The 16481-nt window shown below is 34.2% G+C and overlaps 1 protein-coding gene across 2 annotated transcripts in view; it reads right to left on the bottom strand.

Annotated features, from left to right (window-relative positions):
• The window catches only part of ATF6 (activating transcription factor 6), a 229296-nt gene that overhangs the window by 111352 nt on the left and 101463 nt on the right, over positions 1–16481 (bottom strand). For both annotated transcript variants that reach the window (XM_007480656.3, XM_007480657.3), the window contains one exon: positions 15024–15135. In XM_007480656.3, coding sequence (XP_007480718.1) covers positions 15024–15135 — 112 coding nt within the window. The remainder of the gene's footprint in view (positions 1–15023; positions 15136–16481) is intronic.

The following is a 16481-nucleotide window of genomic DNA, read 5'->3' as shown; positions in this document are numbered from 1 at the left end:
GTCATTTACCTATGGTGGGTCAGCAAAAGCATCTTGATATGCCAATAACATCATATTATCTTCAATCTTGAGAGTTCTTTAGGTAGAAAAGTCAATTGCCAGAGTTCAGATTAGATAATGAATTGTTTTTAAAAAAAAAAGGTGGATGGCAATTTGGAACTATGTGCAAATGGCTTTGACCCTTTGACCTAGCCATACCACTGCTGGGTTTGTACCCCAAAGAGATAATAAAGAAAAAAAACTTGTACAAAAATATTTATAGCCATGCTCTTTGTGGTAGCAAAAAAATTGGAAAATGAGAGAGTGTCCATCAATTCGGGAATGGCTGAACAAATTGTGCTATCTGATGGTGATGGAATCCAGGAATTGATACAAAGTGAAAGGAGCAGAACCAGGAGAACATTGTACATAGAGACTGATACGTTATGGCACAATTGAATGTAATGGACTTCTCTATTAGCAGCAAATGACAATTTAGAGGAACTTTTAAGAAAGAACACTATCCACATGCAGAGAAAGAACTGTGGAAACAGAAATGCCTTAAAAAAATATGTGATAGATCACATAATGTGATAGAGATATGATTGGAATTTATGTTAAAAGATCATGCTAATGAAGATATGAATAACACAGAAATAGCTTTTGAACAAGGTTACATGTATAATCCAGTGGAACTGCTTGTTGGATTCAGATATTCTAAATTTTTAAAAAGGGGGAAAGAGGAATGTTATACATTGAGTTATTCAACTGGAAAAAAATTTTGGTGCTTTTATCTCAGGAACATAATCCTCAGTGACATAATATATAATTTTATTTAACTAATTGTTTATTTATGTTAATTGTTTCCTTTCTGATTTTATATTCTAAGTTTCCCAAGGCTTAGAATTAAAAGATCCTAGAACTGGAAAGAACATTAGAAGTCATTCAGTCCAATTCCTACTTAATAAAAAGAACTAACATTTAAACTGCACTTTGAGGCTGACAAACCATTTTATATATATGTTAACTGATTTCTGATTCTCACAACAATACTAAGGGAGAAGCACTATTATTATCTCCATTTTTACAGGCCAAAAAACTGAGGCTGGAAGAGGTTAACTGACTTCCCCAGGGTCACACAGCTAGTAAATATCTGAGGCAGAAATCAAATCCATGCCCAGTGCTCTATCCCTACATTCCCTAGGTTCCTACTTGGTCCCTCCTTTTTCTCCCTGCAGACCATGGTTATTTTGTTTGGGTAGTAGGACAGTAATCCAAAGAAACAAAATGGAAAACCTAAGTGTACATGAACAGCTGGAGATGATTTAGAAAAAGAATATTTATGGAGTCCACTTTGTGTACAAAACACTCATTTTATTAGACCCATTATAATAAATACTGAAGGAAAACACAACATAATTAACATACTTGACCCTTAACTTGAGGAAGCTTGCAGTCTAAAGGGAAATTTGTAAGAAAAAATATAAAAAACAAACACAAAAGCAAAAATTCAATATCAATTTAAAATAGAAAGATATTCAAAAATAAGGAGATGTTGGGATGGATTGTGTAACTAGAACCAATAAGAGTTACCCTAAAATGCACTCACAGAGCCTAATACAAGAGACAGCTTATATTAATAAAATACTTTTAAGTATGAAAAAATTCTTGACTCACAAGTCTTTACAAAAAGATAGGGAAAATATTACCCCCTTTTTACATGTGACAAAACTGAGAGTTGTAGAAATGCAAGTTAATTGCAATAGTGAATATAAAGCATTTTAAAGTTTATAAACTTTATGTACAAAGTTTATTCATTTTATGAACATTTTTTCATTTTATGAAATGACTTGCCATCAGATATTAATAGCCAGAGTGGTTCAAACACAAGCTAAAAACCAATAACTTTTAAAATCTGCACTTTGTAGTCCAGAGTTTTTTCTTATGTCAGCTAACAATCTATTACAAGATCAAGGAACAAATGACTAAATCCTCTAAAACCTCACAACAGAAACTCATACTTAATTAAAGGTTCTAAAATCTGCTGATCTCAGGCAATAATCAAAATACCTAAAGAGATATAATAACAAAATGAATTTATATATAGTACTTCCCCTGTGAGAAGTTTCAGAGGACTAATGATTAAAACACTTAATATTTGGCAGTTACTACCAACTTTTTTTTTTTAACCCTTACCTTCTCTCTTGGAGTCAATACTGTGTATCGGCTCCAAGGCAGAAGAGTGGTAAGGGCTAGGCAATGGGGGTCAAGTGACTTGCCCAGGGTCACACAGCTAGGAAGTGGCTGAGGCCAGATTTGAACCTAGGACCTCTAGGCCTGGCTCTCAAATCCACTGAGCTACCCAGCTGCCCCCTACTACCAACTTTTTAAAGAAGAAGCAAATAAATTTTCTCAACCTGTTAGATGTATAGAAGATAGGGTTTTTATCCACTGAGTGAGTGAGTGAGTGAATGTATGAGAATGTGGGTGTGCATGTGTGAGTGAGTGTGTGTGTGTGTGTGTTAGGAATATAAAGAGCTCAAAAAGATTCTAATTTTAAGTTTCAAAATTATATTAACTTTTTAAACCACTGAGTTATTATTTCACATTATCAGGGGATAATTTAAAGTCCCTTGTTAACAGTCAGAGTAAGTAGGGGTTCTGACTTATTTAAAAAAAAACTCCACTTAAAATGTCAGAGTGATATAAGGAAGAAAAAAAGACTGGTTCATGGGGCAAATGAACAATTTTACTCTTTGGTTACAAATTATATTACATAATTATAAAATGTGAAAAGTGAAACAAGAACCAGGCATTAGTAATAACTAACCTACTACACTGCTGCTCAGGTTATCAGTTGACCCAAACATCATTTAAGGAATTTGGAGTCATGATAAAATATAACTAAAATGTACAACAACTTTTGACTCCGAGATTTTTCAGGGAGATAGAAAACCCAAGGAAATAAAAAACACTAAAATATTAGAAACAGTAATTTTTGAGAGAACAAAGAACTGGAAACAAGATAAATGTCCACCAAGTAGAGAATGGCTAAATAAAGTACATCGATGTAATAGAATAGTATTATGTGATAGGAGAAATAAGTATAAAGAATTCATACATGGGAAACTTTAAGTGAATTGATACAGACTGAGGTACACAGAGCCAGGGGGGGAAATGTATACAGTGACTTCAACAATCTAAATAAAAAGAACAAAGAATGAAATGGAACAATGAATAATTATAACAGTCAAGCTCAGCTACAGAGAAGAGATGAGAAAATACAATTCCTCCCTTATTTTTAGATTAGGAGAAGAGTCCTATGGGCATGGATCACTACACATATTATTATTATCAGACTTACATGACTGATTGATAAGTTTTCTGAAATGTTTTTTCCCTTTTTAATTTTTGTTACTAGTAATAACTCAGGTATATAGAGAAGACAAGGAATACTTTCAGAAATGGTAATGTGAAAACAAAAGATGAAAAGTGAAATTTTTAATTGAGAAAATCTATGTATTAAAAAAAATTTTTAAGGTAAATTAGAAAAGGCTTTTAGAAAGAAGGTTAAAATAGCAGGTGGATGACCTAAGAAAGGTTATTTCATTTTTTCTTTTTTTAAAGTACAAATATCTTTTTTGCCAAGTTAATTTATTCACTTTTTCCTCCATCTGGATAAAGAATTTTCCTAAATGGCTATGGAAGGTAATAGCTATAGATGTAAGAAATGGCAGAGTTCCAAATACTATGCAATTATATTGGACTCTCTGAATCTCAGAAACAAAAAAAAAAAAGAGCCATAGCGTTTTTTACTTCAATTTTATTCTTTTTTCAGTTCTAAATCCTTTCCTTTTCCCCTTCCCTCTATTAAGATGCTAAGAAAAACATAACCTATCACAAATACAGATGGTCATGTTAAACCAATTCTCATATTAGTTATCTCCAAAAAAATTTTTTATCTTTAAAAAAAAAAGTAAAAATGCTTCAATCTGCACTCTCAATCTATCAGCTATCTTGAAGTGGACAGCATGTTTCAACATGAATGCTCTGGAATTATAGTTGGTTATTGTGTTAATCAGTTACTAAGTTTTTTCAAGCTGATTATCTTTACTGTATTATTGTTACTGTATAAACTGTTCTACTGGTTCTTTTCACTTTACTTTGTGTCAATTCATACAACTCTTATCAGGTTTTTCAGAAACTATCCCCTTCATTATTTCTTAGAACACTGTAATATTCCATCATATTTACATACCACAATTTGTTCAGCCATCCTCAAATGATAGATATCTCAGTTTCTAATTTTTTACTATCAGAAAAAGAACTACTGTAAATATTTTTCTACACATAGGTGCTTTTCTTTTTTTAGATCTCACTGAGGTATACAGACCTAGGACTGGTACTGTTGGACTAAAGGCTATACTTAGTTTAATGGGTTTTTTTGGCAATCATTCTAAATTGCTCTCCAGATTGGTTCATAGCTCCACCAATGGTTCACAGTTCTATCAATAGTGCATTAGTATAACTCTCTCCCCCATAGAGATGCAACTTTCTGAAAAGGTCTTGATAAATTATCATATCTACTTCAACAACTATGGTAAAGTACACATGCTTCTGATGATTCTTTAAATTTAAATGAAATATTAAAAAAGATGACTATGAAATAAATAACACATGAGTAAGGAAATCTTATACGTAGTTGTAATATTTCATTACTACTATTTCATACCAAGGAAAAGGATTATCTATGAAAATAAACCATGGTAAGCATTTTGAAACAAAAAGTCAACCTGCTCTACTCAAAGTTTTTCCTGTAGTAGCTCTTTCCATATTTCAAGCAAATGTTGCTCAACTATGTGTTAAAAGTCTATGGCTTCACTCTCTTTCCCTTATACAAAGTCAGTATGGTCTGACACTACACACAAAACTGTTTCTGTCAAAAGGATCTAACTCAAACTTCTAATATTTGGTGTCTGAACATTGCTTTCACTCAAAGAGGCCAATTATAACTGACTTCCAACATGTAACTGAAATCAAACATTAATTATCTTTCCTATTCAAAGGTGAGAGCAAAAGAACAACAACTTTGAAAGAATTAAGAACTCTGATCACTTCCATGGTCAACATGTCTCCAAAGGACCCACAAAGGTGATGTATACAAGGTGCACAAACATACATTTTTTGATATTTTTGCTGTGCATTTGTTTGGCTTAACAGCAGAGATATTAAAGGGATTATTGTTTTTTTTTTCCTTTCTCCCCATTTTGTTTTTTTTAAAACCTTTACTTTCTGTTTTAGAATCAATACTAAGTATATACTAAAGTATATTTACACACACACACACACATAACACATGTGCACACAAACACACGCTCTATGCACTGCTATCTAGCTGCCCCTCTCTCGAATTTTAATACATCTGAGTAGGAGGTAGGTGGAAGGAAGAACAGAAAAAAGATGTTGAAGGGAAGAAGAGTAGCAATATTAATGTTCCCCTCAAAAGAGGTTGATTGTGCCATTTTTTAAAATGGCCAAAACAGAAGTACATTCGGAAGGAAATCCTGATAAGCTGAATGACTTTGAAAAATAAAGCATAAAATTAATCCTTACACAGATAGATTCATACTCCTGATCTTTCTGCCTAGGACTTGATCCATATTTTCCTTTATCTCCCCCAAACCCCAAAACATGATTAGGCATTGAAATGTAGTACAAACACCTCTTCTTCTGGTATACAGCCTAGGCAAGAATCTATCCCCTCAGGTCCTTCCCCATCCAAAAGATTTTCCTATAGGAAATTCCATGCCATGAAATATTATTTCACTGAGAGAATGTAAGTTCTAATCCAAGAAATAGTCATTCATAATTCCTTTTCCTCCTCCAAGGTCCTGTAACCCCTTTAAAGTTTACTTACAATGTTCTCCCTTTGATTTTCCAATAGCTATTAAAGATAGTAAGTTTTTTTTAAAAAATAGTTTTATATATAAGTCCTGAAATCATATGAGCCTTAATTTTATATCTTTGCTTGTTATCTGTGATTTTATTTTTCTTAGGTTTCCTTAATGTTTGACAAGTTTACAACTTCAATCTCTTTCTGACATCCATTTCTTATGGTCTCAAAAAGAAATTAAAAAGGGAATGACCCAAATTCTTCAATTTGTTGAAAAACCATTTTTTCACTGATAATTAGGTTTGACGTTGTAATTTATTTGGGAGTGGTAAATTTATCTCTTCTGCTTTTCAGAACATCATATTACAACTGTTTCTTTAATTGAGAAGTAATTTTGGACAATTTGTACTGCTTTTCCTTTTTTATATGAAAGGGTTCTTCCTTAGTGCTGATTTGTAATGAGAGTTCTGAACCTTAATTAACCATAATGTTGCTTGATGAGTTAAACTAAAAAGTTTTTTCTTTTCTCTTTCACCATCCAGTTCAAGAACTTCTCATTACTTTTTTTTTTAGATTTAGTGTTTTTTTTAATTAATTTGGTCAATTTTGAACATGATTCCCTGGTTACAAAAATCATTTTCTATTCCTCCTTCCCTTCGCCCCTCCCCTCCCCTCCTGTAGCCGAGACACAATTCCACTGGGCACTACGTGTGTCTTTGATCAAAAGTCATTTCCATATTGTTGGTATTTGCACTATGATGTTCATTCAGAGTCTACATCCCCAGCCAAATCCCCCTCGACCCATGCAATCAAGCAGTTATTTTTCTTTGGTGTTTTTACTCCCACAGTTTTTCCTCTGCTTGTGGATAATGTTCTTTCTCATAGATCCCTCCAGGTTGTTCAGGATCACTGCATTGCCACTAATGGAGAAGTCTATTATATTTGATTATACCATAGTGTATCAGTCACTGTGTACAATGTTCTCCTAGTTCTGCTCCTTTCATTCTGCATCACTTCCTGGAGGATTTCAAGTCCCAATGGAATTCCTCCAGTTTATTATTCCTTTGAGCACAATAGTATTCCATCACCAACATATACCACAATTTGTTCAACCATTCCCCAATTGGAGGGCATCCCTTCATTTTCCAATTTGTTACCACCACAAAGAGTGCAGCTATAAATATTTTTGTACATGTCTTTTTCCTAATTATCTCTTTGGGGTACAAACCCAGCAGTGCTATGGCTGGATAAAAAGGCAGTTTTTTAGTGCCCATTAGGCATAGTTCCAATTTGCCCTCCAGAATGGTTGGATCAATTCACAACTCCACCAGCAATGAATTAATGTCCCAACTTTGCTGCATTCTCTCCAGCATTCATTACTTTCCATAGCTGTCATATTAGCCAATCTGCTAGGTGTGAAGTGATACCTCAGAGATGTTTTGATTTGCATCTCTCTGATTATAAGAGATTTAGAACACTTTTTCATGTGCTTATTAATGATTTTGATTTCTTTGACTGAAAATTGCCTATTCATGTCCCTTGCCCAATTATCAGTTAGAGAATGGCTTGATTTTTTGTACAGTTGATTTAGCTCTTTGTACATTTGAGTTAGACCTTTGTCAAAGGTTTTTGTTATGAAGATTGTTTCCCAGTTTATTTCCCTTCTGATTTTGGTTGCATTGGTTTTGTTTGTACAAAACCTTTTTAATTTGATGTAGTCAAAATTATTTATTTTACATTTCGTGACTCTTTCTAAGTCTTGCTTGGTTTTAAAAATTTTCCCTTCCCAAAGGTCTGACATGTATACTATTCAGTGTTCACATAGTTTACTTATAGTTTCCTTCTTTATGTTCAGGTCATTCACCCATTCTGAGTTTATCTTGGTGTAGGGTGTGAGGTGTTGATCCAAGCCTAATTTCTTCCACACTGTCTTCCAATTTTCCCAGCAATTTTTATCAAATAATGGATTTTGGTTCCAAAAGCTGGGGTCTTTGGGTTTATCATAGACTGTCTTGCTGAAGTCACCTACCCCAAGTCTATTCCACTGATCCTCCTTACTGTCTCTTAGCCAGTACCAAATTGTTTTGATGACCACTGCTTTATAGTATAGTTTGAGATCTGGTACTGCAAGGCCCCCTTCCTTTGTATTTTTTTCATTATTTCCCTGGATATCCTTGATCTGTTTTACCAAATGAACTTTGTTATGGTTTTTTCTAATTCTGTAAAAAAGTTTTTTGGAAGTTTGATAGGTATGGAACTAAATAAATAGATAAGTCTGGGTAGGATGGTCATTTTTATTGTGTTAGCTCATCCTACCCATGAGCAGTTAATGGCTTTCCAATTGCTCAGATCTAGTTTTAGTTGTGTGGAAAGTGTTTTGTAGTTGTGTTCATATAGTTCCTGTGTTTGTCTCAGCAGATTCCTAAGTATTTCATATTGTCTAGGGTGATTTTGAATGGAATTTCTCTTTCTAATTCCTGCTCCTGAGATGTGTTGGAGATAAATAGAAATGCTGATGAATTATGTGGGTTTATTTTGTATCCTGCAACTTTGCTAAAGTTGTTGACTATTTCCACTAGCTTTTTAGTTGATTCTCTAGGATTCTTTAAGTAGACCATCATATCATCCACAAAGAGTGATAACATGGTCTCTTCATTGCCAATTTTAATACCTTCAATTTCTTTTTCTTCTCTAATTGCTACTGCTAGTGTTTCCAATACAATGTTAAATAATAAAGGTGATAATGAGCATCCTTGTTTCACTCCTGATCTTATTGGGAATGCATCTAGTTTATCCCCATTGCAGATGATGTTGGCTGATGGTTTTAAATAGATAGTGTTTATTATTTTTAGGAAAGACCCGTCTATTTCTATACTTTCTGGTGTTTTTAATAGGAATTGGTGGTGTATTTTGTCAAAGGCTTTTTCTGTGACTATTGAGATAATCATGTGAGTTTTGTGGGTTTGCTTGTTGATATGGTCAATTATGTGGATGCTTTTCCTGATATTGAAATCCTACTTGATCATAGTGAATAACCCTCCTGATCACTTCCTGGAATCTTTTTGCTAGTATCCTATTTGAAGATTTTTGCATCTGTGTTCATTAAGGAGATTAGTCTATAGTTTTCTTTCTCTGTTTTTTACCTGCCTGGCTTTGGAATCAGTACCATATTTGTGTCATAAAAGGAATTTGGTATAACTCCCTCTTTGCTTATTATGTCAAATAGTTTGTATAGTATTGGGATTAACTGTTCTCTCAATGCTTGATAGAACTCACTTGTGAATCCATCAGGCCCTGGGGATTTTTTCTTAGGGAGTTCTTTGATGGCCTGTTCAATTTCTTTTTCTGATATGGGATTATTTAAGAATTCTATTTCTTCTTCTGTTAATCTAGGCAATTTATATTTTTGTAAAATATTCATCCATATCACCTAGATTGGCATGTTTATTGCCGAATAATTGGGCAAAATATTTTTAAATGATTGCCTTAATTTCCTCTTCATTGGAGGCGAGTTCTCCGTTTTCATCTATGATACTATTAATTTAATTTTCTTCTTTCCTTTTTTAATTAGATTGAACAGTACTTTGTCTATTTTGCTTGTTTTTTTCAAAATTCCAGCTTCTAGTCTTATTAGTTCAATAGTTCCATTGCTTTCAATTTTATTAATTTCTCCCTTAATTTTTAGGATCTCTAATTTGGTTTTCTTCTGGGGATTTTTAATTTGTTCCCTTTCAAGTTTTTTGATTTGCATGTCCAAATCATTAACCTCTGCTCTCCCTAACTTGTTAATATATGAACTCAAGAATATAAATTTTCCCCTGAGTACTGCTTTGGCTATATCCCATAGTTTGAAAGGATGTCTCATCATTGTCATTTTCTTCAATGAAATTGTTCATTGTTTCTATGATTTGTTCTCTAACTAACCAATTTTGGAGAATCATATTGTTTAATTTCCAATTAATTTTTGATTTGGCTCTCCATGTACCTTTACTGATCATTATTTTTATTGCCTTATGATCTGAAAAGGTTGCATTTATTATTTCTGCTTTTCTGCATTTTTATGCTATGTTTTTATGACCTAGTATATGGTCAATATTTGTGAATGTACCATGTGCTGCTGAAAAGGTGTATTCCTTTTTGTCCCTATTAATTTTTCTCCATATATCTATTAACTCTATTTTTTTAAAGATTTCATTCACCTCTTTGACCTCTTTCTTATTTATTTTTTTATTTGATTTATCTAAATTTGATAGTGGTTGGTTCAAGTCTCCCACTAGTTTAGTTTTACTATTTCCTCCTTCAATTCTACTAGTTTTTCCATTAGAAATCTGGGTGCTATACCATTTGGTGCATACATGTTGATTAGTGATATTTCTTCACTGTCTATGCTCCCTTTTATCAGGATGTATTTACCTTCCCTATCCCTTTAAATCAGGTCTACTTTTACTTTGGTTTTGGCAGATATGATGATTGCAACTCCTGCCTTCTTTCTATCAGTTGTAGCCCAATAGTCTTGCTCCAACCTTTAATTCTGACCTTGTGAGTGTCAACCCGCCTCATATGTGTTTCTTGAAGACAACAAATGGTAGGGTTTTGGATTCTAATCCACTCTCCTATTCGTCTACATTTTATGGGTGAGTTCATCCCATTCACATTCAGAATTATGATTGTCACTTGTGAGTTCCCTAGAATTTTGATATCCTCTCCTAGTTCTGCCCTTTCTTCTTTTGCTATATCCTTATAAACCAGTGATTTACTTTTAACCAATCCCCCTAATCCCCTCCCGTGATATGCTTCCCTTTCTGGTCCCTCCCGTTTTGTTTTGTTTTTTTTTAATTTTGGGTCTTTTAAGTTTCCTCCCCTGCTCCTTCCTCCCTTTTTGTACTCCCTCTCCCCTACCCCCATTGGTTTTACCTTCTCCTTACCCTGTAGGATAAAATAGAATTCAAAATACTAATGGATCTAGATGCTCTTCCCTCTCAGAGTTGATTTCTCTGACAGTAAGATTTAAGTATTCTCTATTAGCACTCTCTTCCTCTCCTTCTAATAGGAGTATTCGTCCCCTCCCCTTCCCATGTATATCTTTGTGTGAAAAATATTATTCTATTTATTTTGTTTCTTCATGTATCTCTTGATGCCCTCTTCGATTCTCCCCCCTTTCTCTCTTTTTTCATATCATCTTTTAGCCCTTAATGCCCCAATCTTTTCCTATGAGTGATTCTTCTAATTACTATTATAATGAATACAGTTTTTGAGAGTTACAAATGACATTTCTCCCATATATTAATATATATATATATATATATTAATATATTTGTTCTAATTGTAGCCCTTAAAGAAGAGAGTTTGAATACAAAAAATTTTTTTTCTCCTTTTCCCTCTTTTTCTTATTCACCTTTTCGTGTTTCTCTTGATGTGTTTGGATATCAAACTTTCCACTTAGTTCTGGTCTTTTCTTTACAAATACTTGGAAATCTTCTATTTTGTTGAATGTCCATACTTTTCCCTGGAAGTATATAGTCAGTTTTGATGGATAGGTGATTTTTGGTTGAAGACCCAGTGTTCTTGCCTTTCTGAAAATCATGTTCCAGGTCTTACGGTCTGTTAGTGTGGAAGCTGCCAGGTCTTGTGTGATCCTGACTGGTGCTCCTTGGTATCTGAATTGTCTCTTTTTGGCTTCTTGTAGAATTTTCTCCTTAGCGTAAAAGCTCTGGAATTTGACAATTACATTCCTGGGAGTTGTCTTTTGGGGATTTAGTATAGAGGGTGTTCTATGAACTCTTTCAATGCCTATTTTGCCCTCTGTAATAAAGATGGTAAGCTGAAATAGTCCTGTTCAAGAACATCAGGGCAGTTTTCTTGGATGATTTCTTGTAGTATGATGTCAAGATTTCTGTTTATTTCTGGCTTTTCAGGTAGATCAATCATTCTCAAATTGTCTCTCCTTCCTCTGTTTTCCTAATGTCATCTTGTCAATGAGATATTTTATGTTTTCTTCTATTTTGTCAATCTTTTGACTTTGCTTTATTAATTCTTGCTGTTTTGCAAGATCATTGGTCTCCAGTTGCTCAATTCTGGTACTTAAGCCCTGGTTTTCTGCTTTAACCTTTTAATTTTTTGCTATAATTTTTTGATTTTCAGCTATAATTTTTTGATTCTCTTTTTGAACCATTTCTCATTTCTCTTGCCAGAAGGTTTCCATCTTTTTTGATAAGCTCCGATTTAAATTCTTCCAGAGCTTGTGGTCAATTTCCATTTTTTAAAGAAGGCTTTGGTTCTGTTTGAATTTTGTCCTGAATATCCTCTGTAGCCTGAGTTTTTCCTCCATAAAAATTTTCGAGGATCACTGCCTTTTCTTTTCCTTTTTTTGGAAGGAGTCTGGGGCGCCTGTGCGCAATTAGCCATCACCTTCCCTTTTTGGTCAGATATCTGAGTGAGCTGGGCAGGTTCTCTGTGTTTGGAGTTAAGGAGCAAGAATTTTGCCTGTGGCAAGCTCTTGAATCTCCGCAGCTGCACTACCTTCCCAGGGATGCCCATGGTCTGCATTCCTCCCTGCCAGATGGGATTTTGGGTGTAACTGCTCTCGGGGGTAGGTCCTTGGTGGTATTAGTCAGCACCCAAGACCTAGAGCTGCCCCTTGCTCACTCCAGAGGTGCCCCTCACTCATTCATTGATTTGGGCGTGCGCTGGCTCTGAGCGGCCAAGGGCTGTGCTCCCTGCCCACCTGCCAGGTTTTTGGATGTAACTGTTCTATGGGGTAGGTCCTTGTTGGTCTTAGTCAGCACCCAAGACCTAGAGTTGCCCTTTGCTTACTCCAGAGGTGCCCCTTGCTCACTCACTGATTCTGATGCGCTGGCTCTGACTCTGCCTCCATAGGTGGGGTGGGGGAGGGTAGATCAGCTCACATTTGGGTGGGAACTTTTCCCCCCTTTATAGTGTAGAAATGCCCAAATCCCACATACCTTCAATACTGCACCCTACTGTAGAGTCCCTTCGTTCTTATAAAAATGTTTTTTTGGGTCTTTTAGGTAGTCTATATCGGTTGATCTAAGAAGAGGAAGTGTCCCACATCTGGACTGCCACCATGCTTACCTGGAAGTCCTCTCTCATATACTTTAGAAGGCATGATTTTCTGAAATAAGGTCATTAGATTTTTTAATGCATTGTGCTTTCTTTTTCAACGAACTATGTCTCCATTTTTGTGACTGATACTCTTCTCTATCACCATTAAAATTCTGTGTAACTGTCAATTTCTTTGTCTTTAAGTTAAATTCACAAGTTCATAGGTTCAGAAGTTTAGTATTCTCCTCTAAGTTAAGTTATAGGTTCAGTTTCCCTACAAATCACTTTAATTAAAAGAAGCCTGTTACCCCTATACCACTAATAGTCCTTGACCAATTAGTGGAAACCTGTTATCTACATACCATTAATTATTCTTGCAGGTGACTAAATCAATGAAAACTTCCTAGTGACAGGGTTGGAGGAGGTGTTGCTAGCCCCTCATTCCCAATGTTCAATTAAATATATTGTCCTCCACATCTCTGATGCATCTGACATTTTAACCAATCATATTGTTTTTCCCGACTATGATGCTACCTTCTATTTTTTGGATATCCCTCCTTTTCTTTATAAAAATGAGGTGTCAGCTTTCATTCAGCTGTTAGCTTACTAAGGAGGGTGAGACCCCACTTAATGGCAATCTTGCACTTTGCTAATAAAATATTTGAAGATTTGTGCCTCAGCTTAATTTCAATCATAAGAGATCTTTAGATAATTTTTACACATTCTTTAAAGTCAGCTCTCACCTTGAGAGATCTTATTTTAATTCTGCATACTTTTGATATTATACAATTCCCTTCTACTTTGGCATTTTCTATTTCAAAATCTGCCATTTCCCATCCCCATTTTCTACCTCTTGTTTCTGGAAACAATAATCAATTCAACACTACCAATCTTGTTAGGAAAAGGTATATCAATATATTGTACTATGAATCTACTTAGATCTTTGTGACTTCCAGACAAAATCACATATCCCTACCCTCTTATCCCCTATATATGTTGTCTTCCCCAAAAGAATGTAAGCTTTTGGAGAGCAAGAATTTTCTTATATCTTGTATATATATTTCCAATATTTAGTGCCTACAGTGCCTAGGACATTGTTGTTGTTATTTAGTTTTGAATTTTCAGTTGTATCCAACTCTTTATGACCCATTTGGGGTTTTCTTGACAAAGATACTAGTTTGCCATTTCCTTTTCTAACTTATTTTACAAATGATGAAACTGAGGCAAACAGGGTTAAGTAACTTGCCCAGGGTCATATAACTTTTATGTGTCTGAGGTCAGAACTCAGAAAGGTAAGTCTTTCTGACTCCAGGCTCAGCACTCTCTCTACTTTAGAACACAGTGAGCATTTAACAAATTCTTTTCCATTCATTCATTTTCTAAGGTAACAGAGATGAGCTGAAAAGCCATGACTTTTTATTCCACTATCTTGCTAGAAGTAGCAAGGAATATTTTTTAAATAGTCAATTAATGTCATGTATACTTTCTTCTTAATCCATTACCACCCCTAATCTCATGTATATTTATTATGCATTCATAAAAATATTTACCTGAGAAAATAAAACTACTTATGTATGATATATTCTTCAGCAAGAACTGATTTTCTGAACAGCCATCCAATTGTTCCGTATAGAATATTGTTTCTCTTATAAGAGCCTTCTCAAATATGAATTTGGGAATACAATCTATATTCTCAATCTTAATGATGCCAAGATCTTGAAAATTTATGACACAGAGTAGTCAAATAAAGGAAAAAAATAGATGAATAAAACTAAAAAATTTGCCACTTTTACAATTAGGCAAAAGAAAAACACTAAGGATTAAGAAACTATAGAGAGAAAAGGAGGCAACATATAATTTATGTAATACAAATATGAAATTATGATCCTATAACTTAAGCATAGTTCTTACAAATAATTTGATACTTACCACATGATGACTTGAAAAGTAATTACTTATATAACAATGTGTCTCTGACTACATTAGTCTCCAACTACATAGTACATATAATCTCTTATCTCATATTACTGCCAGTCACAATACTTTGTACAAAGGAAGTGTTATATTTATATTGAATGAAAATACTTACCCGTCGAAATGACACAACATAAAATGTATCACCCCTTCTTCGGATTGCTTCAAAGAAGTCTTGATAACTTCTAGGTGAGGCATAATAAACTTGTAGCTCACTCCCTGAATTCCTACAGAAACAAGAAAAAAAGAGAAAGGTAGTGCCTTGGTGCATGAGAATAGTCATATCTTATCTGAATGCCTTCCATTCTAAGGATACCAAGGTTTCCTTTTAAAGGGTCTCTCCCAATAATGTATATCTGAGGAAATAATTACTAGAAATAACATTAGTTTAATCTAAGATATTATCTAAATGTCCATACCTGAAACAAGTGAAAATATCCAACCATCAAGAACCTACACCAGAAAACATTCTAACTCAACTGATCCCAAATCAGAATTCCATATTCAATTGGAAAGAGACAAAAATTATGGCAACAGAATCAAAATATTAGGAAATTGGAAATTTTCTTTGCAAAGTAGTAGTTTTTGTAAGCAACCATCATCATTTATAAAAATCAAGCCTTATAATTCCTACCCCTTCTAAATTGTTTTATTCTTTTCACAAACTAAAAACAAAAACATAACAACCAGTTATGTGATTGATGAAAAATGTTTTAATTTACATAGCAATAACTAAGCTACTCTTCACTATAAGTGCAAATGACGTATGTTTTGCCATGTCAATGTAGAAATGTTATATATCAGTATTTTAAATCGGCAACTGCAACTATTTCAATTCCTAAAAAAACATGGTAGATTCTGAAGAAGTATACTCTAAAAATCAAGCAAAGATGGCACAATAGGAGCCCAGTTCCTTCCAAAACTTCTCCAACAATTTTGAAGAATTCCAGACTGAGTAGTGATTGAGAATTCAGAAGAGAAACTATAATGTGTCAACCTTCCAGCTCAAGATCACAAATTCAGCCTATTGGCAAGTGACCAAGACAGAATTATGACAAGAGTGGGATGGGAACAGACATTCAAAAACCCAGATGTTAGAGTTAGGCAAGCAGAGTGAAGATTCAGTATAGATCCAGGCCAACAACACAAGTCTTTCAGAAAGGACAGAAACACAGACTTAGTATTGACTCCCAAGTCATTCAGAAAACATATGAGACTCAGTTCCCCACCAAGGAAAGGAAATGGAAGCTGTCTCCCAGAGAAGCATGGATCCCTGACTTAGTCCTCAAAGCTCTCAGCTAAGCCAGCAAATACTGAGTTGCACAAAGCAAACTACTATAAGAATGAATAAACAAAAAAAAAGATAAAGATCTATTATGATGGTAGGGATATCCAAGACAGAAATTCAAAAAAGAATAATTCCAAAACACCTGCAAGTAAAGTCTCAAAGAAAAATACAGCTTTTACACAAAGTATATAAAAACTTCTATATGAAATGATATAAGAGGGTTGGGATTTTAAAGTTCGAATATATGCTATAATTGAAATGACAGAAGATAGAATTTAGAATGAT

This window comes from Monodelphis domestica, chromosome 2, assembly GCF_027887165.1.
Source record: "Monodelphis domestica isolate mMonDom1 chromosome 2, mMonDom1.pri, whole genome shotgun sequence".
Classification (NCBI taxonomy): Eukaryota; Metazoa; Chordata; class Mammalia; order Didelphimorphia; family Didelphidae; genus Monodelphis; species Monodelphis domestica.
This window is presented reverse-complemented; position numbering and strand designations above follow the sequence as displayed.